The 27,294-nt window shown below is 47.2% G+C and overlaps 1 protein-coding gene across 1 annotated transcript; it reads left to right on the top strand.

Moving 5' to 3' along the window:
* The first annotated feature begins 2,076 nt into the window (after positions 1 to 2,076).
* On the top strand, positions 2,077 to 27,294 carry LOC114587121 (uncharacterized). The gene is made up of 11 exons (XM_077920642.1): positions 2,077 to 2,444; positions 8,990 to 9,415; positions 11,058 to 11,363; positions 12,558 to 12,692; positions 12,843 to 12,973; positions 15,124 to 15,226; positions 20,378 to 20,515; positions 20,629 to 20,715; positions 22,060 to 22,362; positions 24,649 to 24,797; positions 26,310 to 27,294. Exons 1-11 carry the CDS (start codon positions 2,372 to 2,374, stop codon positions 26,502 to 26,504), a joined length of 2,046 nt encoding a protein of 681 aa, XP_077776768.1. The 5' UTR covers positions 2,077 to 2,371; the 3' UTR covers positions 26,505 to 27,294.

The raw sequence follows: 27,294 nt of genomic DNA, 5'->3' as shown, positions 1-27,294 counted from the left end.
TATTTTGTGGGGATTTAAATGGCACACACCTGTCTAGAGATTGGCTGGCATTGGTTAATAGGACCATGCTGAATATCAGTTTTCTGGAGACAGAGAATGCTGGAATTTATAGAGCACGTGTTTGGTTTAACACAGAGCAGTTTAAAGAACACAAATTTAACCTTGCTGTTTATGGAGCATAAGATTAAGGGCAAACACATATTCACGACAGACACCCAGGCCAAGATTTCCTCTCTGAATTGTTTGCGGAATACACCAGCCTGCTGGACATACATGCGTGTTGAGATACACACCTCACAACAACCTGAGAGGGACTGTCTTTCTCCTCATCCACACAGTTTATGCAAGCACAGGCTTGACAAGTTGGATCCTCCTAACAGAGGGTCCATGTTGTGCTCGGCCCCTGAAAATCTTCCCCAACTGGCTTGTGGGTGGGGCTTGCCCTGCTCCAAGCCAGTGGTGCCACAGTTATGCCACTGGCCTTTAGCCAATCAGCATCATGGCAAAGGTTGGGGGTTGGCAGTACGACGTAGGGACCTCCTTTTACTTCACGCTGCCGAACACCCGCCCACCCACCCGTTAATTAGGTCATGTTTGGCCTTGGGATGTGGGTAGTGCTGTGGGTTAAACCACAGAGCCTAGGACTTGCCGATCAGAAGGTCGGCAGTTCGGATCCCCATGACGGGGTGAGCTCCCGTTGCTCCATCCCAGCTCCTGCCAACCTAGCAGTTCAAAAGCATGTCAAAGTGCAAGTAGATAAATAGGTACCACTCCGGCGGGAAGGTAAATGGTGTTTCCGTGCGCTGCTCTGCTTCGCCAGAAGCGGCTTAGTCATACTGGCCACATGACCCAGAAGCTGTACGCCGGCTCCCTCAGCCAGTAAAGTGAGATGAGCTCCACAACCCCAGAGTCGGCCATGACTGGACCTAATGGTCAGGGGTCCCTTCACCTTTACCTTTGGCCTTGCTTTGGACTTCAGTTGGTCACCTGTTTTGGAACGCAGGCCGGGTAAGAATTCTTCCCAATGTGGCAGATTGGCTGTGGCCGCTTGGTTTTTGCCTACCTCTTAGCAATTGTCACAACCTTGTACAGTTTGGCGGTTAGGCATTGGTTTAGGGGAATGTGGGGAGGGGAGGTGCAGCCATCACCTGCCCCTCCAATGAATAGGGTATTCAATTAAAGGAATCTGGGGGTCTGGATCTCGTCCGAAGCCCGGAGAGGGGCTAGGGCCATGCCTGGACCCCCGGGAACCCAGTCAATGTACATTGACGGAGCTCCCCCTGCTGGTTGTTTAGCCTTCCAGGCTTCCTGAAGGGTGGAGCAGGAGCCAGATATAGTTCTGATACCAATGCCTAAGTCAATACCAGTCACATTTGTGTATTCAATAAAGCTGTGGCCAAAATTTGCCCATTAACATTTAAACTAAATTCTGTCTCCTAAATGAAGACTGTGTCTTTATTTCCATGAGGGCTGGGTTTTGGGGCTCGGAGCACAACCAACGCTTAATTTAAGGCCAAATTCTTCTTGATTCAGATCCTACAACCTGAAGGGTAAGAGAAAGCCTTTCGTCACACAATGCATAATTCATTTTACACTGAACTCACTTCCACAATCACACAGGAGGACCATCAACTGGAGTGGCTTTAGAAGAGTGTACAGAAAATAAAAAGAGGAGGGGTTCTTGCTGAAAGCTATTAGCAATCACAGCTGTTGCGCGGACCCTCCCGTTACAGGAGAAAATAACTCGGAGCAACTTGGAGCTGAGAGGGCTTGCAAAAAGGTTTAGGTCAGCTTTAATTCACAGATCAACAACATTTATAAATGCTGCTCTCAACAAGTGTTTCTCCTGGGGCGGGGAGTTTCTGGGTAATAAACCATTTAAAATTCAGGAGAAGTAACCGCAAAATAATAAATGCAGCTGCTTGGTTTCAACAGTAAGTGGCTTCAAAGCCAAGGAGCGAAAAGTGAGAGGGAAAGATATACTGCGTCACTTAAAAGCAGAGAGCAGATCTGAAAGCTCGTTATGTTTATTGGATAGTGAGGCTGCCTAAGGGTTAACTGTTGCTTATATTCCACAGATGCTTTTCAACTGGGGTCACGTGGTTTCATCGAAGGAGGTGATGTAATTGGTCGTATGTACTTGCTAACCCCAGATTTCTCTTGAAGGGCTTGGCAGAGGATTTCCTGCTTGAAGGAATGACTGGAAATGACAGTTGAAAACGCTTATTGACATCGGCAGCCTCTCTCCTGCATTGCTACTTTCAGAGAGAAGAATCCAAGGAGTGTAATGCAAACAGGGTGAACCAACTCCGTTCCGCTTGCCACTCACTCTGTGAACCACGTCCAAGACCTGCTGCGTCACTAGACAAAAATGGCAATGGATGTCACTCACAGAAGCCTTCCTGTCCTTCTCACCTTCGTCCTACTGATCTCTTCTTCCTTTGGTAAGTCCTTCAAAACTGGTGAGTATGGAGGCAGGAATTCCATTCAGTTCTCAGTCGAAGCCAAATCTATCAGAATGGGACCTGAAAGGCTTCCAACCTTTAAAGTGTTCATTAGGAAGAGAGATCGGTTGTTAAACCACTCTGGGAATTGTAGTTCTGTGTGGGGAAAGGGGGATCTCTTAAGAAAACCTCAGCACCAACAATGATCATAGGATTCTTTTGTGGGGGAACAATTTAGGGTTGCCAGATGTCCTCTTTTTCCAGGACACACCCTCTTTTTCATGGGTCGAGTCGTCATAGTGATCGGTAGCTAAATGTAGAAGTCGGCCAATGTGTCCTCTTTTTAGCCCTTCAAAATATGGTAGAAAATGTTACGACTTTGAATGTCTTATATAACAGAGTCTCCGAGTGCTCCTATTTAGCCCTGGCACTCGTGGATAACAATGAGTGATCCCACTTTGTTTCTGTGCCATGGGAAATTGTGGTTTAAGCTGGGGCCATAACATTGCTGCTACCTGGGCTTCCCTTCCTCTCCTACAAAACTATGAAACTACCTCTCCTTTAAATCGGAACCTACAACTAATCCAGAATGCAGCAGCTAGACTAGTGACTGCAAGTGGCTGCCGGGACCATACAACACCGGTCCTAAAGGATCTTCACTGGCTCCCTGTATGTTTCAAAGCACCTGTTATGTACTGAGTTGAATAGGATCCAAACTGCAGCAGTCTAATTGGTCCTAGAACAATAGGATCCAAAAGGCAGCAGTCTGATTGGTCCTAGAACAATAGGATTCAGAATGCAGCAGTCTGATTGGTCCTAGAACAATGCAGCAGTATGATTGGTTGGCAGGAACTACCCAATTAGAGTTTTAGGGCAGCAGCTGAAGAAGGAACAAAAAGGGTTTTCTTGTGTGAGTTTCTTGTGGCTGATTAGCTGCTCTCTCTGGGCAAAGGTCAGAGGGGGCAGGGCTTCTGTTGAGGTAGGTGATTAGCTGTGGGAGGAGCTTATTAGAGTTTTAGGGCAGCGGCGCGCGCCTAGCGGCGCGCGCAGTTTGATCCATATTTTAGATTTAGGGGAGCTAGTCTCAAACATTTGTTGGGGGAGACCTAGGTTTTTTTGGGGGGATTTATTTGTCCTGTCTCCACACTTTTTATGATAGAGGACCACTGTAGTCACCCCCAACGACACGTTCTCAAGATGGAGGGTGAGGGAACAGCTGCAGTCGCCTGTGGTTCCTGCGCAATGTTTGCCATCTTGCCAAAGGTTGCAGGCAGCTTTACCTGCAGCAATTGCATGTTGATTGCCCTCTTAAAAGACAAAGTCCAGCAACTGGAGGAACGTGTAGCTACGCTCCAAAGAATTAGAGACCTGGAACTCTTCTTGGAAGCAACAGAGCACACCGTTTCCACCAAGGAAGAGACAGGGGACTCCCCTGAGAAGGTGGCTAGTTCACCAACACAGGAGCCAGATATATGGAGAAACGTGACTCAAAGAAGTAGGAGGCCCAGGGTTCGCTCTGATTGTTTAGAAATACGCAATCGCTTTGAGGTCCTTTCCCCTACCATGGAAGACGAAGAGCAGACTCCATTTGAGGATCTCTCCCTCATTACAGTCGATCAGGTATATGAAGATGAGCAGCAAAGGCAGTCCTCAGGGAATGTCCAGGCGACCTTGGAACGGACAGCTCACAGAAGAACCCCGACCAGACCTAAGAGGAGGCGTGTGGTGGTGATAGGGGATTCCCTACTGAGGGGAACAGAAGCAGTGATCTGTGGGCCTGACAAGATGTCTCGGGAAGTGTGCTGTCTCCCCGGGGCTAAGATCCAAGATGTAACTGAACGACTGCAAAGAATCATAAAACCCACTGACAAATACCCCTTCCTCTTGGTTCATGTGGGAACCAATGACACTGCAAGCAATAGCCTCCAGAAGATCAAAAGAGATTACGAGGCTCTGGGCAGGAAATTGAAGCAATTAAATGCACAGATTGTCATCTCATCTGTCCTCCCAGTTGAACGACGTGGCCCAGGGAGAGAGGGAAAAATAGTGGAAGTGAACAACTGGCTTCGCAAATGGTGCAAACAGGAACGGTTTGGATTCTTAGATCACGGACTGCAGTTTCTTGAAGATGGACTTCTGGCAAGCGATGGGCTGCACCTCACAACGGTTGGGAGGAATGTTTTTGCAAAAAATCTCAGAAACCTCATCAGGAGGGCTTTAAACAGACTAATGTGGGGGAGGGAGACAGTGCTCCTGAAGGTAGGAGTCTATCAATTGATGAAGATGATCATCCAAATGTCATAGACCGAATGGAGCAAAGAGCATGCAGACCTAGTGGTGGGAGGAAAAAATCCTTAAATAAGAGACACGGGGGAATGATTAATGGACTTCAATGTCTGTACACTAATGCGCAAAGCATGGGAAATAAACAAGATGAGCTTGAGCTCCTGGTACAGCAAACTAAATATGACATAATAGGAATCACTGAAACCTGGTGGGATAAATCCCACGATTGGAATGTAATAATGGAGGGATACAATCTATTTCAAAGAAACAGACCAGACAAGAAAGGAGGAGGAGTGGCGTTATATGTCAGGGATGTGTATACCTGTGAAGAGATCCAAGATTTAGAACCTCAAAGCCAAAGTGAGAGCATTTGGGTGAAAATTAAGGGAGAGAAGAATAACAGTGACCTCATTGTGGGAGTTTACTATAGATCCCCAAGCCAAACGGAGGACATAGATGATGCCTTCCTGGAACAGATGGCCAAGCATGCAAAAGGAAGGGAGATAGTAGTAATGGGGGACTTCAATTACCCTGATATTTGTTGGATGTCAAACTCAGCCAAGAGCATAAGGTCAAACAGATTCCTCACTGCCCTTGCAGACAACTTCATTGTCCAGAAAGTGGGAGAAGCAACAAGAGGAACAGCCATTTTAGATCTGGTTCTAACCAATGTTGAGGACCTGGTTAGTGGGGTAGAAGTGGAAGGATCATTAGGCGCGAGTGATCATGCTCTTCTGAAGTTTACTATACAGCGGAAAGGAGCAGCCAAGCATACTAGGACTCAATTTCTCGACTTTAAGAAAGCCGACTTCATAAAGCTTAGGGAAGTGCTGGGTGAGATCCCATGGACAGTAATACTAAAAGGAAAGGGAGTTCAAGATGGCTGGGAGTTTGTTAAGAGGGAGATAGTAAAAGCACAACTTCAGGCAATACCAATGAGACGGAAACATGGAAGGTGCCTAAAGAAGCCAGGGTGGCTATCTAAAGAACTTTTAACTGAGTTAAGATTAAAAAAGGATGTGTACAAAAAATGGAAAAGGGGGGAAACCACCAAAGAGGAATTCAAACAAATAGCCAGCACGTGTAGACACAAAGTCAGAAAAGCTAAAGCACAAAATGAACTCAGGCTTGCTAGAGAGGTTAAAAGCAACAAAAAAGGCTTTTATGGGTATGTTCGTAGCAAAAGGAAGAACAAAGAGACCGTGGGGTCACTCAGAGGAGAAGATGGTGAAATGCAAACAGGGGACACAGAAAGGGCTGAACTCCTCAATGCTTTCTTTGCCTCAGTCTTCTCCGATAAAGAAAACAATGCCCGACCTGAAGAATTTGGAGCAAATGATTCAGCAGAGGAAACACAACCCAGAATAACTAAGGAGATAGTACAAGAATACTTGGCTAGTCTAGATGTATTCAAGTCTCCAGGGCCAGATGAACTGCATCCAAGAGTATTAAAAGAACTGGCAGATGTGATTTCAGAACCACTGGCAGTCATCTTTGAGAATTCCTGGAGAACAGGCGAAGTCCCCGCAGACTGGAGGAGGGCAAATGTTGTCCCTATTTTCAAAAAGGGGAAAAGAGAGGACCCAAATAATTACCGCCCAGTCAGTCTGACATCAATACCAGGGAAGATTCTGGAGCAGATCATTAAGCAAACAGTCTGTGAGCACCTAGAAAGGAATGCTGTGATCACCAATAGTCAGCATGGATTTCTGAAAAATAAGTCATGTCAGACTAACCTGATCTCGTTTTTTGACAGAATTACAAGCCTGGTAGATGAAGGGAACACAGTGGATGTAGTCTACCTTGATTTCAGCAAGGCATTTGACAAGGTGCCCCATGATATTCTTGTAAAGAAGCTGGTAAAATGCGGTCTTGACTATGCTACCACTCAGTGGATTTGTAACTGGCTGACTGACCGAACCCAAAGGGTGCTCATCAATGGTTCCTCTTCATCCTGGAGAAGAGTGACTAGTGGGGTGCCACAGGGTTCTGTCTTGGGCCCGGTCTTATTCAACATCTTTATCAACGACTTGGATGATGGACTCAAGGGCATCCTGATCAAATTTGCAGATGACACCAAACTGGGAGGGGTGACTAACACCCCAGAGGACAGGATCACACTTCAAAACGACCTTGACAGATTAGAGAACTGGGCCAAAACAAACAAGATGAATTTTAACAGGGAGAAATGTAAAGTATTGCACTTGGGCAAAAAAAAATGAGAGGCACAAATACAAGATGGGGGACACCTGGCTTGAGAGCAGTACATGTGAAAAGGATCTAGGAGTCTTGGTTGACCACAAACTTGACATGAGCCAACAATGTGACGCGGCAGCTAAAAAAGCCAATGCAATTCTGGGCCTCATCAATAGGAGTATAGCATCTAGATCAAGGGAAGTAATAGTGCCACTGTATTCTGCTCTGGTCAGACCTCACCTGGAGTACTGTGTCCAGTTCTGGGCACCACAGTTCAAGAAGGACACTGACAAACTCGAACGTGTCCAGAGGAGGGCAACCAAAATGGTCAAAGGCCTGGAAACGATGCCTTATGAGGAACGGCTAAGGGAGCTGGGCATGTTTAGCCTGGAGAAGAGGAGGTTACGGGGTGATATGATAGCCATGTACAAATATATAAAAGGATGTCACATAGAGGAGGGAGAAAGGCTGTTTTCTGCTGCTCCAGAGAAGCGGACACGGAGCAATGGATCCAAACTACAAGAAAGAAGATTCCACCTAAACATTAGGAAGAACTTCCTGACAGTAAGAGCTGTTCGACAGTGGAATTTGCTGCCAAGGAGTGTGGTGGAGTCTCCTTCTTTGGAGGTCTTTAAGCAGAGGCTTGACAACCATATGTCAGGAGTGCTCTGATGGTGTTTCCTGCTTGGCAGGGGGTTGGACTCGATGGCCCCTGTGGTCTCTTCCAACTCTATGATTCTATGATTCTATGATTCAATCATGCTCCAGATAGAAGTGAATCCACAACCTGATTGGCTTACAGTAGAATTCCGGAATTAGCCAATCATGTGCAGCCCATTGTGTAAATAATGCATATAAGGCAGATACTTTGAGGGGACATTCATTCATTCCTCCTCACCACTATGAGCTGAATAAAGAGCATGAAATCACTTTGCGACTCTGAGTATATTTCAGCACCAAATACCAAAGTGTTGGTGCTGACCTTTAAAGCCCTAAATGGCCTGGGTCCAGTATACCTGAAGGAGTATCTCCACCCATATTGTTCTGCTCGGACACTGAGGTCCAGCGCCGAGGGTCTTATGGCAGTTCCCTCTCTGCGAGAAGTGAAGTTACAGGGAACCAGGCAGAGGGCCTTCTTGGTGGTGGTGCCCGCCCTGTGGAACGCCCTCCCACCAGATGTCAAGGAAATAAACCTGACTTTTAGAAGACATCTGAAGGCAGCCCTTTATTAGGATGGTTTTATTGTTTGACGAGTGGCTTCGGAAACCCACCATATGGATGGGGTATAAATAATGATATTATTAATAATAATTATTATTGTTGTTATTGTTATTACTGCATGTTTGCTTAAAAGTAAGTCCCAGTAGGGCAGCTCAGCCAGGCCTGCCCTTTCCCCCTTTTTGGCAGTGCATATATGTAGGGGGTGAGACAGATGTTGAATAGAACACCCCTATTTTCATCTCAGAAAAGTTGGAGAGTTTGATACAAATGTGGCCTGTAACTGTTTTGAAAATGACTCCCCCACGTTGACATTCTGGACAGAGATGTTGCTTAGGGCTCCTTCATTTTCATTTTTATTTTTTATTAGGTTTTCCACAATTATAACAAATATCACATAACAGAACAACAAACAAAAACAAAAAAAGTACGTCAAAGAAGAAAACAATACGAGAAACATCATCCTACCCACCACCAGAACAAATAAACGATAAAAACGAAATTAATTCTTTAAAAGCCCAACCTTATGTACATATTGATTGACTTCCTCTAGTCCTTCCCTTCTGAGTTTCATTGTATCTGCATGTAACAGCTTTCCAATATCATTACTAAACAAAAAATATTTTCAATTGTAGGAGGAAGCACTGGTGAAGAAAGTGGGGTGCGGTGGGTGCCCTTGAAGCCCACCCCGGGTGTCATCCCAGGGGGAGTGCCCTGCCCCTGAGGGGTACACAACATGTGCGCCGCTCTGGGTGCTGGAGCAACTAGCCCCGCCTCTGGGAGGAAGAGTGGGGTATAAATTCCATATGCAAACAACAATGGCGCTCCTCTTTGCTTCCCCAAAGGCACTTCAGGTGAAGCATCGATGAATGCATCCCAGCATGTGAAGGGAGTCGTGGGAGGACAGGTCTCCTTTCCTGTAAAGGTCCCCCCGGGAAAACCAGTGGAGAAAATCGAATGGGACGTCATTAGCCCTGTAAGCGGAGCGCCCTATCGCCTTTGTGAATTCAGAGACTGGAAGCTGAAGAAGTCAAATTTCAGCACATGGATAGCAACATGGATGAACCTACAAGGTCATAGGTTATACGGGGAAAATGATTTTGTGACTAATGTAATGTCGGGGCACATATGTGCACGTCGGCTGCTGATGGCTGACAGGACCACTCTTACAATCAGGGAGATGGAGAGGCAGGATGCTGTAATCTATAAAGCCCGTGTCTGGTTTGATGCAGAACAGTTTGAAGACCACTTTTTTAACGTGACTCTTTACGGTAAGCAATTGTTTTTCCCCATTCTTGAGTTTTTGCTGGAGCTGAGCATGGAAAAGGATGGTCATCGGATGAAATGGGGAGCCTTTTTCAGACCACAGGCACCAACTCTGATGGGCCCTGGGCGCCTCGGGACCCACAGAATTTCCACTGTGGGAGCCCAGCCGGGTGACAAAAACGTGCCGTGCGTGCGATGTCACACAAAGCAACATAGGCACCATCTTGACGGGGCGCATCTGCAGCCTCAGTGGGCCCAGGCAGAGGCCCCATGGCAGAGGCCCTGGCCCGGTCACCGCCATGATGCTGGTGAGCCGGCGGAGGCACGGCAGGGGGCAGAGGGAAGTGGAGGCGGAGCGTTGTGTGTGCGACATAATGTCATGACATCACATCGCACGCAAGCACGCCACTGAGCGCCCACAATCTGGGGCCCACATCAACACCTCTGTTTCAGACTGAGGGCCACAATTCCTCCTAGGGAATCTTCTTGGGGCCACATGGTTGTGGTCGGGGGGGGGGGAAGTAGACGGAGTAAAGAATGTGACTCTTACCTTTGTAGAGTTGGCCAATATCTACACAGCCTCTCCAACGCACATCCATGTCTAACCCTCCATCCATCCATCCATCCATCCATCCATCCAAGCAAGCAAGCATCATTTTCAGAGTTGAAGGATATATTGAAGGAGCTGGGACTATTTAGCCTGGAAAAGAGATGACTGAAAGGTGAGACGATAGCCATCTTCAAATACCTGAAGGGATACGGTGTAGAAAAAGTAACAAGCTTGTTTTCTGCTGCTCCAGAGGGGAAGACACAAACCAAAGGATTTAAATGACAATAAAAGATATTCTGATAAAGAACCTTCAGAGGTAGAATGACTGTAGAATGGTCTCCCTGGGAAAGTGGTGGATGTCCCCTTCATTAGGGGCTTTTAAGCAGAAGCTGAATGGCCAGCCACCAGGGATTAGTTGGCTGGGATTTCTGCATTGTAGGACTTGGACTAGATGATCATTGGGCTCCCTTCCAGCTCTTCAATTCTATGATTGTATTATTCCATCAAGGCAAATCACACTCAAGCAAAGTGTGGAGCAGAGGGGATGCCTGTGTTGGAGAAATGCCTGAGAAGGCCACCACCTTCCCAAGACACCGGGACATCTCTCCGATGGTCACTCTCTGGCTGTAAATCTTCCTCAGTCCAGAGAGACAGGTGGTAAGCGACCCCTCTCCAGAGAGGAGCACGCTTGTCTTCTGGCATCTCACTGTAGAAGAAAGAGACAATCAGTAGCTCTAAACTACTTTATTTACAGTCTATATGCTAAGAATCCAGCAGCATGTCTGTGCTCTCTCAGCAGCAGTACAGAACAGCATCACACACAGAAGCGAAACAAAGCTCTCCAACAATCCTGAGACTTTCTGTCTCATGCTCTCAGACACTCACATGATATAAACAACCATAGTGCTACTACGGAGCAGCTTGGGTGGGTCAAAATCTTAACAGCCTGGGGGTGGCCTTGAGAGAGTCCCATGGACCAGATACAGAGGCCCAGAGGGGTGCATTGTCCCCTGGTCCTGAGGTTCCCCCATTGCTGCCCTACACACTTAGTGACAGCCAATGAGGCACAAACCTCACATGACTTTTGTGTTGAACAGATCCAGCACCACCACCAAGGATCTCCTATTATGATTTGATCAAGACTCCAAAGGGATGTGATGTGACCCTGCAGTGCCAGACAAATGTAGCAGGAACGTACAATATCTCCTGGGAAAACGTGAGAGCTTTAGATAGTTTCTCATTTTCTGACAACGGCAGGAATCTCCATGTCTCCTGGAGAAAAGACTCTTCCCATTCCTTCATCACCTGCCTGCTCCGCAATCCGGCAGATGAAAAGAAAGCTTGGTTTGACTTGCGCAGAATCTGCCAGGATTATGAACGTCATGAAGTTAAAAGTCATGAAGGTAAGCAATCTTTCCTCCCACCCTAAATTATCCAGAGATGCTGCTTGGGCCAGTGAACAATTATGATATCCTTAAGGGTTGGAGATTCGAGGACAGGTGCACAGGCATGCAGAACATTTTTTTTAAAACCTGAAGGAAAACATGAATGGAAAACATCCTGACTTCTGTTTAAAGTTGCACACACAATTTCTCAGGCACACATAAAGCTGCTTCTTACAGAGTCGGAACACTGGCCTATTTGGCTTAGCATTGTCTACACGGACTAGCAGCAATGGTTTTCTGGGGTTTAAGACAGTGAGTCCCTTTCAGGCCTTCCATAGAATTGAGGCTGGAAACTGGGGGTGCTTCACCCTTTAAATTACCGTCAATCTCTCAGCAGCCTGCAGCTAAAGCGAGAAAGACTTTCTGCTCTTCCGTTCCCCTCTGCTCCAGGCAGTGGTATTTGGGGACTGGAGCAATGGGTGATGGAGTGGACATGGGGGGATTTTGGTGGGCTCATGGGGAGAGGATGGGCCACAGGGTTGGGGTGGCAGGGAGGTGGGGTAGAAGGAGCTGTGATGGGAGGGCTGGGGGTGGAAGGAGGTATGGCAAAATGGCTGAATCAACCGTGAGGGATGGTTACCAGGGTGAGGTCCATAGTGTGGTTGCAAGTGGGTAGGGGTTGGCATGGAGGTGGAGGCGGAGTTAGGGCAGTTGGTGATCAATGGGGGCAGGGATGGCAGCCCCTAACAAAAATATAGTTTTCCAAAGCTTTCAATAACCAGCAACCATTTCTCAATGTAGCATTTTAAACATGTAAGTGAAACAACCAGAACCAGGAACTCAGAATTTCTCTAATTTCCCACCCTCGTAAAGTTCAGTTAAAGACCTCTCTGAGAAAACATGTGAACAGCTTAATGACCCCTTGTCATATTGATAGATTGGCTTTCTCATGGGACGAGCTGACAATTCATTTTATGCTAAGGACAATTATCAGATGATCGTAGGAGAAATATTACGTGAAGGAGCTTACAAACATGACTTTGGCCATTATGGAATTTCCCTACAAATGAAACCGATTGGCATTTTCACTTCTTCTCTGTTATTTATTCTGTTGCTCTTGGTCACATGTTGGGGCAGAGGTCACTTTGGCAGTAGCTATTATGTTCTTATTCCAATAGGTTCTTATTTTTTATTTTTATTTTTTTGTTCCAGGCAGCATTTTTCCAGGCAGCATTCAACAAAATATCCCTTGGGGTATCATACTGGGTGTTCTTGTACCCCTTATATGTATTTTGGTGGTGATCTGCAGGTGTTATGAGGCGGGGAAATCCAATCAGAGGAACACAGGTAGAACCCTCTCTATTACTCTTCCTTCCATCTCAACTGTGATGGAGGCTCCCTGCCAAATATGTTCCCACCTTCCATTTGTGTATCCTGGAAGACAGGGATTGGTCATTGCCAAGGACTAAAGAACATGTCTCATGTTGCACTCTGCAGATATTCCCTCTGTGGCACAAGAGGAGATGGCGTACCGTCCACCACCCGAGAACCCAATAATGAACCGCCTTTTGATGGTTTTTGCACCTGACAGTACAGCAATGAGCCCCCCTACCTATGATGAGGTCCAGGTGAGATGCGTATGTCAAGAAAATAAGGGGTGATGGTTCGGTGCTACTGTTACATGTCACCGCCATCTCAAGAGTAGTGAGAGACTTCAGGGGTTTTGGCAGAAGAAGAAGAAGAAGAAGAAGAAGAAGAAGAAGAAGAAGAAGAAGAAGAAGAAGAAGAAGAAGAAGAAGAAGAAGAGTTTGGATTTGATATCCCGCCTTTCACTCCCTTTAAGGAGTCTCAAAGTGGCTAACATTCTCCTTTCCCTTCCTCCCCCACAACAAACACTCTGTGAGCTGAGTGGGGCTGAGAGACTTCAGAGAAGTGTGAGTGGCCCAAAGTTACCCAGCAGCTGCATGTGGAGGAACGGGGAATCGAACCCGGTTCACCAGATTACGAGTCCACCGCTCTTAACCACTACACCACACTGGCTCTCAAGGGTCTGTGACGACTGCCCCCCACATAAGTTATCCTGCTGCCCACAGGTGCAGTAGAGGACAGTGCCCTGCGGCCAGTTTCAAAGTCAGATTTAACTGGCAGACTTCTGTACATTTAATGAGGGGTGGCGGCACCATCTGGTCCTTTGCCTCAGGCTGAAAAATGTCTGGCCTCGATTGCCTCCATCGTTTGGTGACTCCCCGCACCAAAAGAAAATCTATTCTTCTCTCTTTCTAAAATACTGATTATATTGTTGGCCCAAAACGTTAAATTCTAATAGAATTAAAACAATATTGTCTGACTAAAGCAGAAGAGCACAGCCAAACTGTTATTAGCTTAATTGTGATGAGAGATCCAGGAACCTGTAATAACAACAACAACAACAACAACAACAATAATATTTTTTTATTTATACCCTGCCCTTCCCGGTTCAGAAAACTGGCTAACAACAAATTGAAAACACTTAATTGATGCAACAATAAACAGCATAAAATACAGTATAAAACACGAATATCAATAAATTCAGAATTCAAAAATCAATTTAGGGGGGGAATCCATCCCATAAACATTAGATGGTCACCAGGGCTGGCTGGCTGAATTAGTCCTGTTTGAGCCAGCGAGGAGGCCAGGGGAGAATTAGCGATCCCAGAGCGGGTAATCTTCATAAAAAGGGGAGGGGGAGGGAAGGAAGGAGAATAAAAGATCAGGCTAAGTTCAAATTGAAAGCCAGGCGGAATAGCTCTGTCTTACAGGCCCTGTGGAAGGAGCTTAAATCCTGCAGGGCCCTGGTCTCATGGGACAGAGCATTCCACCAGGTCGGAGCCATCACTGAGAAGGCCCTGGCCCTGGTGGAGGATAGTCTGACTTAGGGCCCGGGAGGATAGTCTGACTTAGGGCCCGGGACCACTAAACTATGGTTGTTCATAGACCTTAAGCTATCCCTATGTGCTGGTCCCGGGGGGGGGGGGGGAGGTACTATTACCGTAGCCTAAGTTCAGTCCAGAGTCATGAGCCGGATAGACGATCACCAGATGAGACGCGAGGTCCGAAACAGGGAGCCGGGCGGAGAACAGGGACGCTGGTAGGGCAGAAGCAGGGAGCCGGGCGAGGAACAGGCACACTGGAAGTGCAGATCTAGGACTGGGTAAGAGAAGGTACTCCACAACGACGTTGCTCCCGCAACCTGGGACCGGGCTGACTGACCTTTATCTTCTTCTAAGGCCAGGGGCGGTCCCGGCCCCCAGGAGCCCCGCCTCTCTTGGCCTTAAGGCGAGCACTCCTCCTGGGAGACACCAGTTCCCTTCGACTCTCTGCCCTAAGCCTCTGCAGTTCAGGAGAGGCTGAAGGGTTACTGGACCCAGGGGAGGCTCATCTGTAGACACTGAGTCCTCAAGCACCTCTGAGGCCAGAATGGTTTCACCTGGTACCTGCTCCTGAGGATCTGTCACAGGTGCAGGCTCCTCAGAATCTAGGCTTTGCCCCAGTTCAGCCGGCCCTGGAGGCGGGGACTCCTGTGCCGGCTGGGATTCCTCCGGTTCACTCTCAGACTCGGAATCCCAGGCCATCACACCCTAAACACTTGAACTGAGAGGTATAGTTGAGTCATCTGCCTTTTGCTGAATTTGTGGCTGAGTTGGTGGTTTAGGTGGGCTCCAATGCTCTTTCGGGAGCCGCTTCCCACAGTCTCCTGTACCATGTTGTTTAACTGCTCCTCTTTCTCCTCCACCTGCAGGCTGACCGGAATGGAGGAGAAGGTACATTGTGCTCAGAACCGCCAGCCTGTGATTCCGTTTCTGATTGCACCGCGTCTGCCCCAGATGCCTGTGACTGCAGCTGTGACTGCAGCTAGCTATCCTGGATTCAGAGCTGAGGACCCGACTGAAGAAACCGAGTGACTGCCAGACAAGCTCGGGGAGATGGCCGACACCGACACCCCCACCCTGTTTGAGAACACTGTCCGAAAAAGCTCATAGGCCAAGGTGAAAATCAAGAAGAGGGAGTTTTCTCTGATTTCTCTGATCCTGTGGCTGCAATGGAAAAGCTACTGGGAACATCATTTGGCTTTGCTCATTTCCCCCTCCTGGGACCCTTATAAAGAGGAAATGCTGCCTGAGTCTTTGCTTTTAGCAACCGATCTTCAGAAACATTGCTGTCTCCAGCTGTGAAGGCAGAACCACTCTCTGGGGTTCTATTTCATATCTACATAAAGCCATTGTTAGAGATTTCAGGGCAAAAGCTGCCTTTTACCTACTGCAGCTATTTTGACAGCTACAGCCGTACCCAGACCATGAGAGCCTTGCCACAGTAGTTCATATACTTCAAGACTGGATTGCTGCAACATGCGGGTTTCCTCTCTTGATATGGAAGCTGCAGTTGTTGCAGAATGCTGCAGCATGATCGCTGATAGGTGTGTGGCTTTGTCCGCACAAACACCCCCTTTTCAGAGCTCTGCACTGGTTGCCAGTTGGCCGATGTCCTGCCAACTTCAAGGTGTTCATATTAGGACTGGCAATGGCTGTTTTGTGCATGATCAAAGCAACACCTTGATGGGGTGGTGGCATAACAGGGCATAGGTAAAGGTAAAGGGACCCCTGACCGTTAGGTCCAGTCGTGGCCGACTCTGGGGTTGCAGTGCTCATCTCGCTTTATTGGCCTTGGGAGCCGGCGTACAGCTTCCGGGTCATGTGGCCAGCATGACTAAGCCACTTCTGGCAAACCAGTGCATGGAAACGTCGTTTACCTTCCCGCCAGAGCGGTACCTATCTACTTGCACTTTCATGTGCTTTTGAACTGCTAGGTTGGCAGGATCTGGGACTGAGCAATGGGAGCTCACCCCGTTGCGGGGATTCAAACTGCTGACCTTCTGATTGGCAAGCCCTAGGCTCTGTGGTTTAACCCACAGCGCCACCCGCGTCCCTTATAACAGGGCATAGTAGGGGGTAAAAGCGCATAATGGGGTTGGATTGGGCTGGGCTGCACTGCACTGCAGCGCGAGATGACCCAGAACACAATCCCCATGCAAATTGGAGTTGCCTGTATATAAAGCCCTTAACAGCTTGGGAGCAGTTTACATGCAAAACCGCCTTACCTCACATATGCCCACTCATCCGCTTTGATTGGCAGAATTGCACTAGTACAGGTGTCCCACAATATCAGCCCTGTGTGTGTGTAAGAACTCAACCCTATAGCATGGCAGAGCTTGCACTTTGGAACTCCCTGCCTGTGGAACTCAAGCAGGTGCCTTCACTGTCGTTTATAAAGACACTGAACAACAACATCACTTTTAATCTGTTTCAGTATTTTAACTTTTGTCTGTTTTAAAGGCAGGCTGTATTTTCCCCCTTGATTTTATCTTTTGCAAACCGCTTTGAGGTGCTACCAAATGCATAGCCTCCAACATGTCAAGGCGAAAAACTGGGCCACTGTGCTGCTGTGTGGGAAAATGGGATGTTCCAGTTTTAATGGGACAGTTGAGGGCATCTGAAGTAGCAACAGCTTTTCTTCCAAATGAAGAAGCTATATTATTATTATTATTATTATTATTATTATTATTATTATTATATTATATCTATTATAACTATTCTTTTTAAAAATGTGATGCTTATTGTTGTTATAATATTATGTAAATTGCTTGTGAGGTCTGCCTGAAAAGCGGTATATAAATTCTGCAAATAATCATAATACAAATGTATCTTTTGAAACCTCAGGCACTACAGTGTTAACTGGTGTATTTATTTTTGAAATAAAGAAAATATATGCCTTCAGATGATTAGGCCTTCTGACTGCAGGGGCAGATGGGAGTTGTAGCAGAAAATGTCGGGAGGGAAGAGAAATAAGTTTACTACTCAATGAAGATTGAACTTGCCTCCAGAAGCTCACAAGAGGACTCTTCAATGGGGTCCCTTAAAAAGGGTGTTGTTGCTTAGTCGTTTAGTCATGTCCGACTCTTCGTGACCCCATGTACCAGAGCACGCCAGGCACTTCTGTCTTCCACTGCCTCCCGCAGTTGGGTCAAACTCATGTTGGTAGCTTCGAGAACACTGTCCCACCATCTTGTCCTCTGTCATCCCCTTCTCCTTGTGTCCTCCATCTTTCCCAACATCAGGGTCTTTTCCAGGGAGTCTTCTCTTCTCATGAGGTGGCCAAAGTCTTGGAGTCTCAGCTTCACAATCTGTCCTTCCAGTGAGCACTCAGGGCTGATTTCCTTCAGAATGGAGAGGTTGGATCTTCTTGCAGTCCATGGGACTCTCCAGAGTCTCCTCCAGCACCAGAATTCAAAAGCATCCATTCTTCGGCGATCAGCCTTCTTTATGGTCCAGCTCTCACTTCCATACATCACTACTGGGAAAACCATAGCTTTAACTATACGGACCTTTGTTGGCAAGGTGATGTCTCTGCTTTTTAAGATGCTGTCTAGGTTTGTCATTGCTAAAGGGTGTTAGGTAAATTCAAAATGGAGAAGGAGTTGTTTAAAGCTTTTAGTGGCAATATGGACCCTCAACTGACAGATACTACAGGCTTGTATAGCTAAATACACTGTTGATTTCATACCCTCCCTTTTGTGTGTTATTTTAATTAATCCATGCAATTTAATGCACACGTTTTACTAATGGACACATATTGTCCACAATTGTTGGTTGAGGAACTCTACTGTGAAATTCACCCCGAAATCCGAAATTCTTCCCCCCCACCCCACATTTCTGAGAGGCGTTGCTTGTGGTGGTGAATACCTGGGGTATCTCTAAAAAGCAGGGAATCAAGGAGAAGTGTGTGGGCATGCAGAGCCTTTGTGGTTTTTGAAACTAAATGGAAACAGGAATGGAAAACTTCCATATTTCTACTTGAAGTTGTGACAAGCACAGAAAAGACCCACCATTTCTCAGCAACACAGGAAACTGCTTTACATGGCGTCATACCATATGGTTCACTATTGTCTACACTGATTGGCAGTGGATCTGCAAGGTTTAAGGCTGAGAGTCGCTCCCAGCCCTTTTCTGGAGATGTCATCAGGGGTTAAGCCTGTGAACTTCATCCATTGAGCTATGGCCCTCACCCCTTCTCCTACCCATCTCCCTCCCCCATTCACATAAATAAAGACAAATGAATTTGTAAAAAATAAATATTTCAGGAAGATTCTCACACTCTGTCACTGCTCTCTCTCTCTCTAAAAAAACAACAACAAGCTGTTCAAACTAGCACCCTTCTTTTCTTCTAGCTACAAAGAATGTGATTTGAGGTGTGGCCTTCAAGGAAGCAGCTCTGAGCGGATTGAGGACTCAGCTACATTCGTCACAATAATGTGATTTGAATGCGTTTTAAACATGCAACAGCAGATGGCGCCAGAAAGCAAGTATTGCTTGAAATTGGATTTCTCGTTGTATTTCTTCTGTTTTGATAAAAACGATCCAATTTCTGACTCCAGCATTTCTCCGATGAAAGTAGTGACGTCCCATTCCATAATGATAATTTTACAATTTATACCCCACACATCTTACCGGGTTGCCTTAATTCACAAAGTCATTGGGTCCAGGATACTGTAAGAGCCTCCTGAACCCTTATCCTTGAGGTCTTGGGTGTGTGTGTCTCTTGTTGGTGCTCCCCAATGGCTCAGAAACACAACTTGTCTCCACCATCAGCCATTTGCATCCAGTACTGTGGGCTGATTCTGTGGAATTCCGTCCTGGCTGAGAGCAGACAGGCTCCCTCCCTCCCTCCCAGGTGAGGAACTTTTATTTCAGCAAGGTCCCATTCCCCCCATTTTCATAGTTAGTTTTAAGAGACACCACCTTGCCAACAAAGGTCCGTATAGTTCAAGCTCTGGTTTCCCCAGTAGTGATGTATGGCAGTGAGAGCTGGACCACAAAGAAGGCTGATCGCCAAAGAATGGATGCTTTTGAATTCTGGTGCTGGAGGAGACTCTTGAGAGTCCCATGGACTGCAAGAAGATCCAACCTCTCCATTCTGAAGGAAATCAGCCCTGACTGCTCACTGGAAGGACAGATCCTGAAGCTGAGGCTCCAAGACTTTGGCCACCTCATGAGAAGAGAAGAATCCCTGGTAAAGACCCTTTGGTCAAACTCATGCTAGTAGCTTTGAGAACACTGTCCCACCATGTCGTCCTCTGTCGTCCCCTTTTCCTTGTGTCCTCCATCTTTCCCAACATCAGGGTCTTTTCCAGGGAGTCTTCTCTTCTCATGAGGTGGCCAAAGTATTGGAGTCCCAGCTTTAGGATCTGTCCTTCCAGTGAGCATTCAGGGCTGATTTCCTTCAGAATGGAGAGGTTTGATCTTAGCGGCAGTTAAAAAAAAAAAAATTTCGATCATTAAAATATAACCTAAAATTATCATTTAAAACCTTAATCATTTTGGAAGTACAGCTTGTTCCCTAAGTTTTATGGCAATCACACAGAATTTGGCCACCCTTAGCATAATCTCAAGATCCTTGTCCTCTACCAGGAGTTTTAGACATTGAAGTTCGGACCCATTTGGAGATTTTTGTATAACAGGAGTGATAAATACCGAGTGTCTATCCCCGTAGAAATGGCAGCGTAACGAGACATGAGAGACAGTTTCTACCTCCATCAAGCCGCAGGGGCAGACTCGTTCCATGTATGGTTTACCCTCGAACCTGCCCTGCAATAAGGCAGATACAAGAATAAGTGATAATGCCAGAGATTAAAACAGGACAGAAAGATACACAGCATCACTAAAAGGACTAGAGAGAGAAAGCAGATCTAAAGAACTCATTTTGTTCATAGGATAGCGAGCCTGACTGTAATTTAGGTGTTACTTAACCTTGACTCATACTTTTAAATACTTGTAAAGTGATTTTATGGGAGAGCAAGTGTGTCACGTGGTTCATTTTTATGGCTTCCCAGTCGTTAGCCTTACATTTATTTGCAACGGCTTGGCGGATGTTACTCCGTTGGCACCTGTTCTGTGTTGTAGTTTTCAGATAGCAAAGGAGTGGACTGCAATTGGGGTAAGCCAACCTCTCTCTCCTCCTCGCCTCTCCAGGAAACACTGAAATATCACTTCATTCCCAGAGAGAACCGGCCATGAAAGTCACTCACAGAAGCTTGCTAATCCTTCTTGGCTTCCATCTGTTGATCTTCTCTGCCTCTGGTAAATCCTTCAGCGCTGGCAGGGAGGGAGGGAGAAATTCAGTTTGCAAAAGCAATAGGGGACCTGAAACAGAGCCCTGAACAATATTCCCTACCCTCTTTGTCTCCCTAAAGGCACTTTAAGTCAAGCAGCAGAGAATCCAACCCAGCGGGTGAAGAGAGTCCAGGGAGGAAGAGTGGATGTCGTTCATCCCAGAAATGGTAAGCTTTGTGAGTCCAGAGATGGGGAAATTGGAGAAGCCAGATATCGCCTACTGGATATCGGGAGGAAATTGTTGAGGACATGTCAAGGGTGTGTGTGGGGGGGGGAATTTCAGCTGCAAGAATGAACGACATGTCCTTACAGCGCATACAGTAGTTAAACTATGGAACTCATTCCCAGGGGTGACTGTGATGGCCACCAACCTTGACCACTCCATACTTGGTGGCAGTAATGCTTCTGAACACCAGTTGCTGGAAACCATAGGAGGGGAGAGTGCTGTTGCGCTTGTTGGTGTGATGGCCTGGGACTCGGGCTCAGACTCAGAACCAGAGGAGTCTCAGTCCACACCAGTTCCTTTGCCTCAGGCGACATCTGAACCACATCTGGGGCCTGATCCTGAGGAGTCCCAGTCTGCACAGGTTCCCCTGCAACAAGCACCAGCTGGGCCGAGTCAGGGGCCTGAGTCTGCTCTGGCTTCAGATGCGGGGGTGACCTCGTTGCCTTCAGCTGGGCCGTCACTTACAGCTGCTCCACTACTGGTTAGGTCAGGGGGGCTGTGGCAGCCCCTGGGTCTAGTAGCCCACTGACATCTCCTGAGCTGCAGAGTCTAAGGTCTGGGAGAAGAAGAGACCTGAGTACTCGCAGGAGGAGTGCTCACCTTCGGGTGAGACAGGGAGGTGAGTCACTGGGGGATCAGGACCGGCCGTTACCCTGACAAAGATAAAAGGCTGCTGGCCCTCGCCCCAGGTTGTGGGAGCAACATTGCTGCTTGCTGGAACCTGCCTGTGATCCTGTGCCTGACCTTACCTGGTTTCCTGCCTCGTGTCCTGCCTTGGCCCTGTCGGACTGACTCCTCATGGAACCCTTGGATTCGGGACCAGACCTGGACCGCGTTGCTTGGGCTAACCTCCAGGCCCAGCACAGTGGTCTGATCACACATTCTGAGGCCCACGTTTCTTCCAGGCCAAAGGCAAAATTTGGCAGAGCAACAAATGTGCCTTCTACCTTTTTTGAGTAGGCTAGTTTACACACACACACACACACACACACACACACAGAGAGAGAGAGAGAGAGAGAGAGAGAGAGAGAGACCTCACGTAACCCTCTTTATCCTCCATCCAAGCAAGCAAGTGTCATTATCAGTGTTGAAGGATACATCCCAGAAAGGCAAAAAGCACTTGAGTGGGGTCATGGAGCAGAGGGTGTACATGGGTGCAGACTTGAAAGAGTCTCAAGGGCCAACTAGAGAGAATCAGGGCATGAGGTTCCCCATCACTGCCTTACACAGTTAGTGGCAGCCACTGAAGCACAAACTTCATGTAACTTTTGTTTGCATTGAACAGAGCCAGTGCCGGCGCCTCAGATACTCCCCCAAAACATCTCCAAGACTCCAGAAGGCTGCAATGTGACCCTGCAGTGCATTGCATCCACAGAAGAAAAGTTTGTTATCTCCTGGGGAAAAGGGAATCCCCCAAGGACCTTAGCTGGAGGTTCAGGTGAATACCAGCTTTCCCACAACGGTAGGGATCTCCACGTCTCCTGGAGAAAAGCTTCCAATGACTCCACGTTCACCTGCAGGGTCAGCAGTTCTTCAGAACAAAAGGAAGCCTCAGTTGACATTCTCAAAATCTGCACAAGTGACAGAGGTGAGAAATGTATTCTTCCCCCCCACCCCACATTTCTGAGAGACGTTGCTTGGGGTGGTGAATACTTGGGGTATCTCTAAAAATCAGGGAACCAAGGAGAAGTGTGTGGGCACGCAGAGCATTTGTGGTTTTTGAAACTAAATGGAAACAGGAGTGGAAAACCTCCATACTCCTTCTGCTGGAAGTTGTGACAAGCACAGAAAAGACCGATCATTTCTCAGCTACACAGGAAACTGCCTTACATGAAGTCAAACCATCTACAGTGGTGCCCCGCAAGACGAACGCCTCGCAAGACGGAAAACCCGCTAGACGAAAGGGTTTTCCGTTTTGGAGGCGCTTCGCAAAACGAATTTCCCTATGGGCTTGCTTCGCAAGACGAAAAAGTCTTGCAAGTTCCTTCGGGGTTCTTTCCACCCCCCCCCCCTTTTCCTAAGCCGCTAAGCCGCTTATCAGCTGATCCACTGATAAGCCGCTTAACAGCTGATTGCTAAAAGCCGCTAAACCACTAATAGCGCTAATCCGCTAAGCTGTCAATGGGCTTGCTTCGCAAGACGAAAAAACCGCTATACGAAGAGCCTCGCGGAACGAATTAATTTCGTCTTGCGAGGCACCACTGTATTGTCTACACTGATTGGCAATGGCTCTGCAATGTTTAAGGCTGAGAGTCGCTCCCAGCCCTTTTCTGGAGATGCCATCAGGGGTTAAGCCTGTGAACTTCATCCATTGAGCTATGGCCCTCACCCCTTCTCCTCCCCTTCTCCCTCCCCCATTCACATACATAAAGACAAATGAATTTGTAATAATAAATATTGCAGGAAGATTCTCACACTTTCTGTCTGCCACTGCTCTCTCTCTGAAAAAAACCAAGCTGTTCAAACTAGCACCCTTCTTTTCTTCTAGCTACAAAGAAAGTGATTTGAGGTGTGGCCTTCAAGGAAGTGGCTCTGGGCAGGCAGTGAATAATAGAAGGGAGGGGAATCAGGTCCTGCTTGCCAGCTTTCATTGAAAGTATCTGGTTGGCAGGTAAGAGGGCCTGCAGTTGGACTGGATGGGCCCCCTGTGGTCTCTTCTTCTGTTCTTCTGGAACCTCCAGGGTCAGATCTACACCCATGGCTTTTAACATTAAGGAAGGGTTTGTTGAAACAAAATATTTACGGTAAAAAATCCTTCCAGTAGCACCTTAGAGACCAACTAAGTTTGACCCCCTGGACCAGAGCACGCCTGGCACTCCTGTCTTCCACTGCCTCCTGCAATTTGGTCAAACTCATGTTAGTAGCTTTGAGAACACTGTCCAACCATCTCGTCCTCTGCTGTCCCAGAAATGGAGACAGTGAGAGACTTTACTTTCTTGGACTCCGTGATCACTGCAGATGGTGACAGCAGCCACGAAATTAAATTAAAAGGAAGGGTTAAGGAATGGTTTTGACAATAGATTCAGACAGGTAGCTGTGTTGGTTGACACAGATGAAAAAATAATATGTATGAAATGTATGTTTGTATGATTGTATATTCACAATATGTGTGTATTAATGCTGAATTATTTTAACAATAAAAACTTTTCAAAAAAGAAATAATAATAATAATAATAATAATAATAATAATAATAATAATAATAATAAATTGTCCAGTAGCACCTTAGAGACCAACCATGTTTGTTCTGGGTATAAGCTTTCATGTGCATGCGCACACTTCTTCAGATACACAAAAGCTTATATCCAGCTTATGCACATGAATGCTTATACCCAGAACCAACTTAGTTGGTTTCTAAGGTGCTACTGTTTCTAAGGGACTCGGGGTGGCACTGTGGGTAAAAGCCTCAGCGCCTAGGGCTTGCCGATCGAAAGGTCGGCGGTTCGAATCCCCGCGGCGGGGTGCGCTCCCACTGCTCGGTCCCAGCGCCTGCCAACCTAGCAGTTCGAAAGCACCCCCGGGTGCAAGTAGATAAATAGGGACCGCTTACCAGCGGGAAGGTAAACGGCGTTTCCGTGTGCGGCTCTGGCTCGCCAGATGCAGCTTTGTCACGCTGGCCACGTGACCCGGAAGTGTCTCTGGACAGCGCTGGCCCCCGGCCTCTTGAGTGAGATGAGCGCACAACCCTAGAGTCTGTCAAGACTGGCCCATATGGGCAGGGGTACCTTTACCTTTACCTTTAAGGTGCTACTGGACAGTTTTCGGTTTTGACAATGTGTTATTGCCGTGTCTTTTTTATCGCTTACTTCAAAATCTTTTTTTATGCTGCAGTTTTCATCACAGTATATTCCAAGAGACTCTTATTGTACATTGCAGGTGGCCTTGGACAAATTATACGTTGGGAGTTCATGTTAATTCTTCTTCTCCCCGTCGTTGCCTGTTTATTGGTGGTCACAATAATCATAGTGAAGAAAAGAAAATCCAGGAAAAGAGAGAGAGATGGAGCCACCTACGTTGATCCCCAGGTGAGATGTGCCACCTCTATATGCCCTGTCCTTGATCAGGGCTGGGGCACCTGTTTGTTTGCCCTGTTCCTCATCCTCCTGACTCCCACTTTCCACTTTTCCTCACCTCTCCTCCTCCTCTGGACTGTGTCCTGTCTCCCACCACCACCAACCTGGGTCCAAACTGTCCTCTCCTGAACTTGCCTTATGGCCACTTGGTCAGGCAATCTCCAGCACTCCTCCTCATCTATCCCTACAATTGTACGGATCTATGCAGCCTACTAGCAATTAAGGAATATATGGAATTTGTCAGGTTCTTGTCACTCCAATAGGTAAAAAAGGTAAAGGACCCCTGGACGGTTAAGTCCAGTCAAAGGCGACTATGGGGTTGTGGTGCTCATCTCGCTTTCAGGCCAAGGGAGCCTGTGTTTGTCCACAAACTTTCCGGGTCATGTGGCCAGCAGGACTAATCTGCTTCTGGCACAACAGGACACCATGACAGAAACCAGAGCACACAGAAACACCGTTTACCTTCCTGGTACAGCAGTACCTATTTATCTACTTGCACTGGTGTGCTTTCGAACTGCTAGGTTGGCAGGAGCTGGGACAGAGCAATGGGAACTTACCCCATTGTAGGGATTCAAACCGTCAACCTTCCGACTAGCAAGCCCATGAGGCTCAGTAGTTTAGATCACAGTGCAACCCACGTCCAATAATGTTGTGTGAAGGATAGGGGGCCCAGATGTTGCCACAACTCCCAGAACAGATGACCCTGCCACTCTACATCCCAAGGCAGTTGGAACCAATGACATGTGAGTGGGAAAGGAGGGGTCCAGGTAAGCACAGTAAATGATGCCAATACAGCAATTACACATTCTGAACTTTCAGCAGTTTACAGTGGTGCCCCGCAAGACGAATGCCTCGCAAGACGAAAAACTCGCTAGACGAAAGGGTTTTCCGTTTTTTGAGTCATTCCGCAAGACGAATTTCCCTATGGGCTTGCTTCGCAAGACGAAACGTCTTGCGAGTTTGTTTCCTTTTTCTTAAAGCCACTAAGCCGTTAATAGCCGCTAAGCCGCTAAGCCGTTAATAGCCGCTAAGCCGCTAAGCCACTAATAGCCGCTAAGCCGCTAAGCCGTTAATAGCCGCTAAGCCGCTAATAGCCGCTAAGCCGCTAAGCCGCTAATAGCCGTGCTTCGCAAGACGAAAAAACCGCAAGACGAAGAGACTCGCGGAACGGATTAATTTCGTCTTGCGAGGCACCACTGTATAAGCCAACCTTCAGATGTGGAACAAAGTCGCCTATGCAGATGGGTGAGCCAGCAGTCAGTAGAAGCAAACTCCCCAAATACTTGAACCAAGCAGTATAGTTAAGCCATCTGCCCTTCTCAGATCAAACTGGACCTGGCCAGGGCTTAATCCACATCCAGGGTTTAGGTGGCCTCCGGTGCTCAGAAACTCTTTTAGGAGCTGCACCCCAGAGTCTACTGCATTGTGTTGTTTAGCTGTTTCTCTTTCTCTCTGAACCTGCAGGTTGACTGGAACAGAGAGGGCTGTTCAGTGAGGCCACCCTGTGAATCCCAAGAACGGGGCGTTGTGTGTTGTCCCCTAGACAACTGTTTCGGCAGGGATCGCGAGGATCGTTGGGACTATGGGATGCAGTGGTCGTTTGGGGATGAAGGGGGCACTGAGTTATGCTGCTGCTTTGGGGTTCGAACGGGTCCCTAGCGGAACCTCCAAGTGTCCCTATTTTCCAGCAACAGTCCCGGATTTACAGAAGCCGTCCCAGTTTCTGATTTGATCCTGGAACGTGCTGCTTTTCCATAAGATGTCCCTATTTTCATCAGAGAAATGTTGGAGAGTATGGAGTTATGTGACTCCTGAGGCAAGGAGATAAGTAACTGTACAGCCTCTAGAAGACATCTGAAGGCAGCCCTGTATAGGGATGTTTGTTAAAGTTTAATGTTTTATTATGTTTTTATATATATATATAGGAACCCACCCATAGTTGCTGGGGCAATCCAGTCAGATGGGTGGGGTAGAAATGAATGAATGAATGAATGAATGAGAAAGATGTCCCTGTTTTCATTAGAGAAAATGTTGGAAGGTGTGCCCTAGAACCAGAGCTGATAGTCTTTCAGTGGACCTTCAGAAAAGAAACTCCTGGAAAGCCCCCATTGCCTACAGAAACATTGGTATAAAAAGGTCCCAGACCAGGCTGAAGAATGAAGACAGTTGCCTTCCTCTGAATCACTGCTAATCACCCATCCTGTTGCCAGTGAAGCAAAACATCACCATGGATATTTGAATGGTTTTGGGCAGGGCCATTTAACCAATATTTTCTGCTCCAAGGTGAGTTGTTACACCAACCACTGCTCCCCCATGTTTTGCCACTTGCAGGTGGAATTGCAAAGGAGCAATCAAAATCCAAACATATACCGTTCAACAACTTTTCCTGCTTTTTTGTAAATTCTAACGCCCTGAATGAACTAAGAACCAAATAAAATGTTGAGGTAAA

This window comes from Podarcis muralis, chromosome 16, assembly GCF_964188315.1.
Source record: "Podarcis muralis chromosome 16, rPodMur119.hap1.1, whole genome shotgun sequence".
NCBI lineage: Eukaryota > Metazoa > Chordata > Lepidosauria > Squamata > Lacertidae > Podarcis > Podarcis muralis.
Note: the sequence above shows the minus strand (reverse complement) of the source record. Positions and strands in the feature narration are given on the sequence as shown.

What these genes read in the sequence shown, in the direction of transcription:
- LOC114587121 (XM_077920642.1), top strand. Translation starts at nt 2,372, where the DNA reads ATGGCAATGGATGTCACTCACAGAAGCCTTCCTGTCCTTCTCACCTTC. An exon ending in ACTGATCTCTTCTTCCTTTG is followed by an intron (nt 2,445 to 8,989) that starts GTAAGTCCTTCA and finishes GCTTCCCCAAAG; the next exon opens with GCACTTCAGGTGAAGCATCG. An exon ending in GTTGATCTTCTCTGCCTCTG is followed by an intron (nt 20,516 to 20,628) that starts GTAAATCCTTCA and finishes GTCTCCCTAAAG; the next exon opens with GCACTTTAAGTCAAGCAGCA.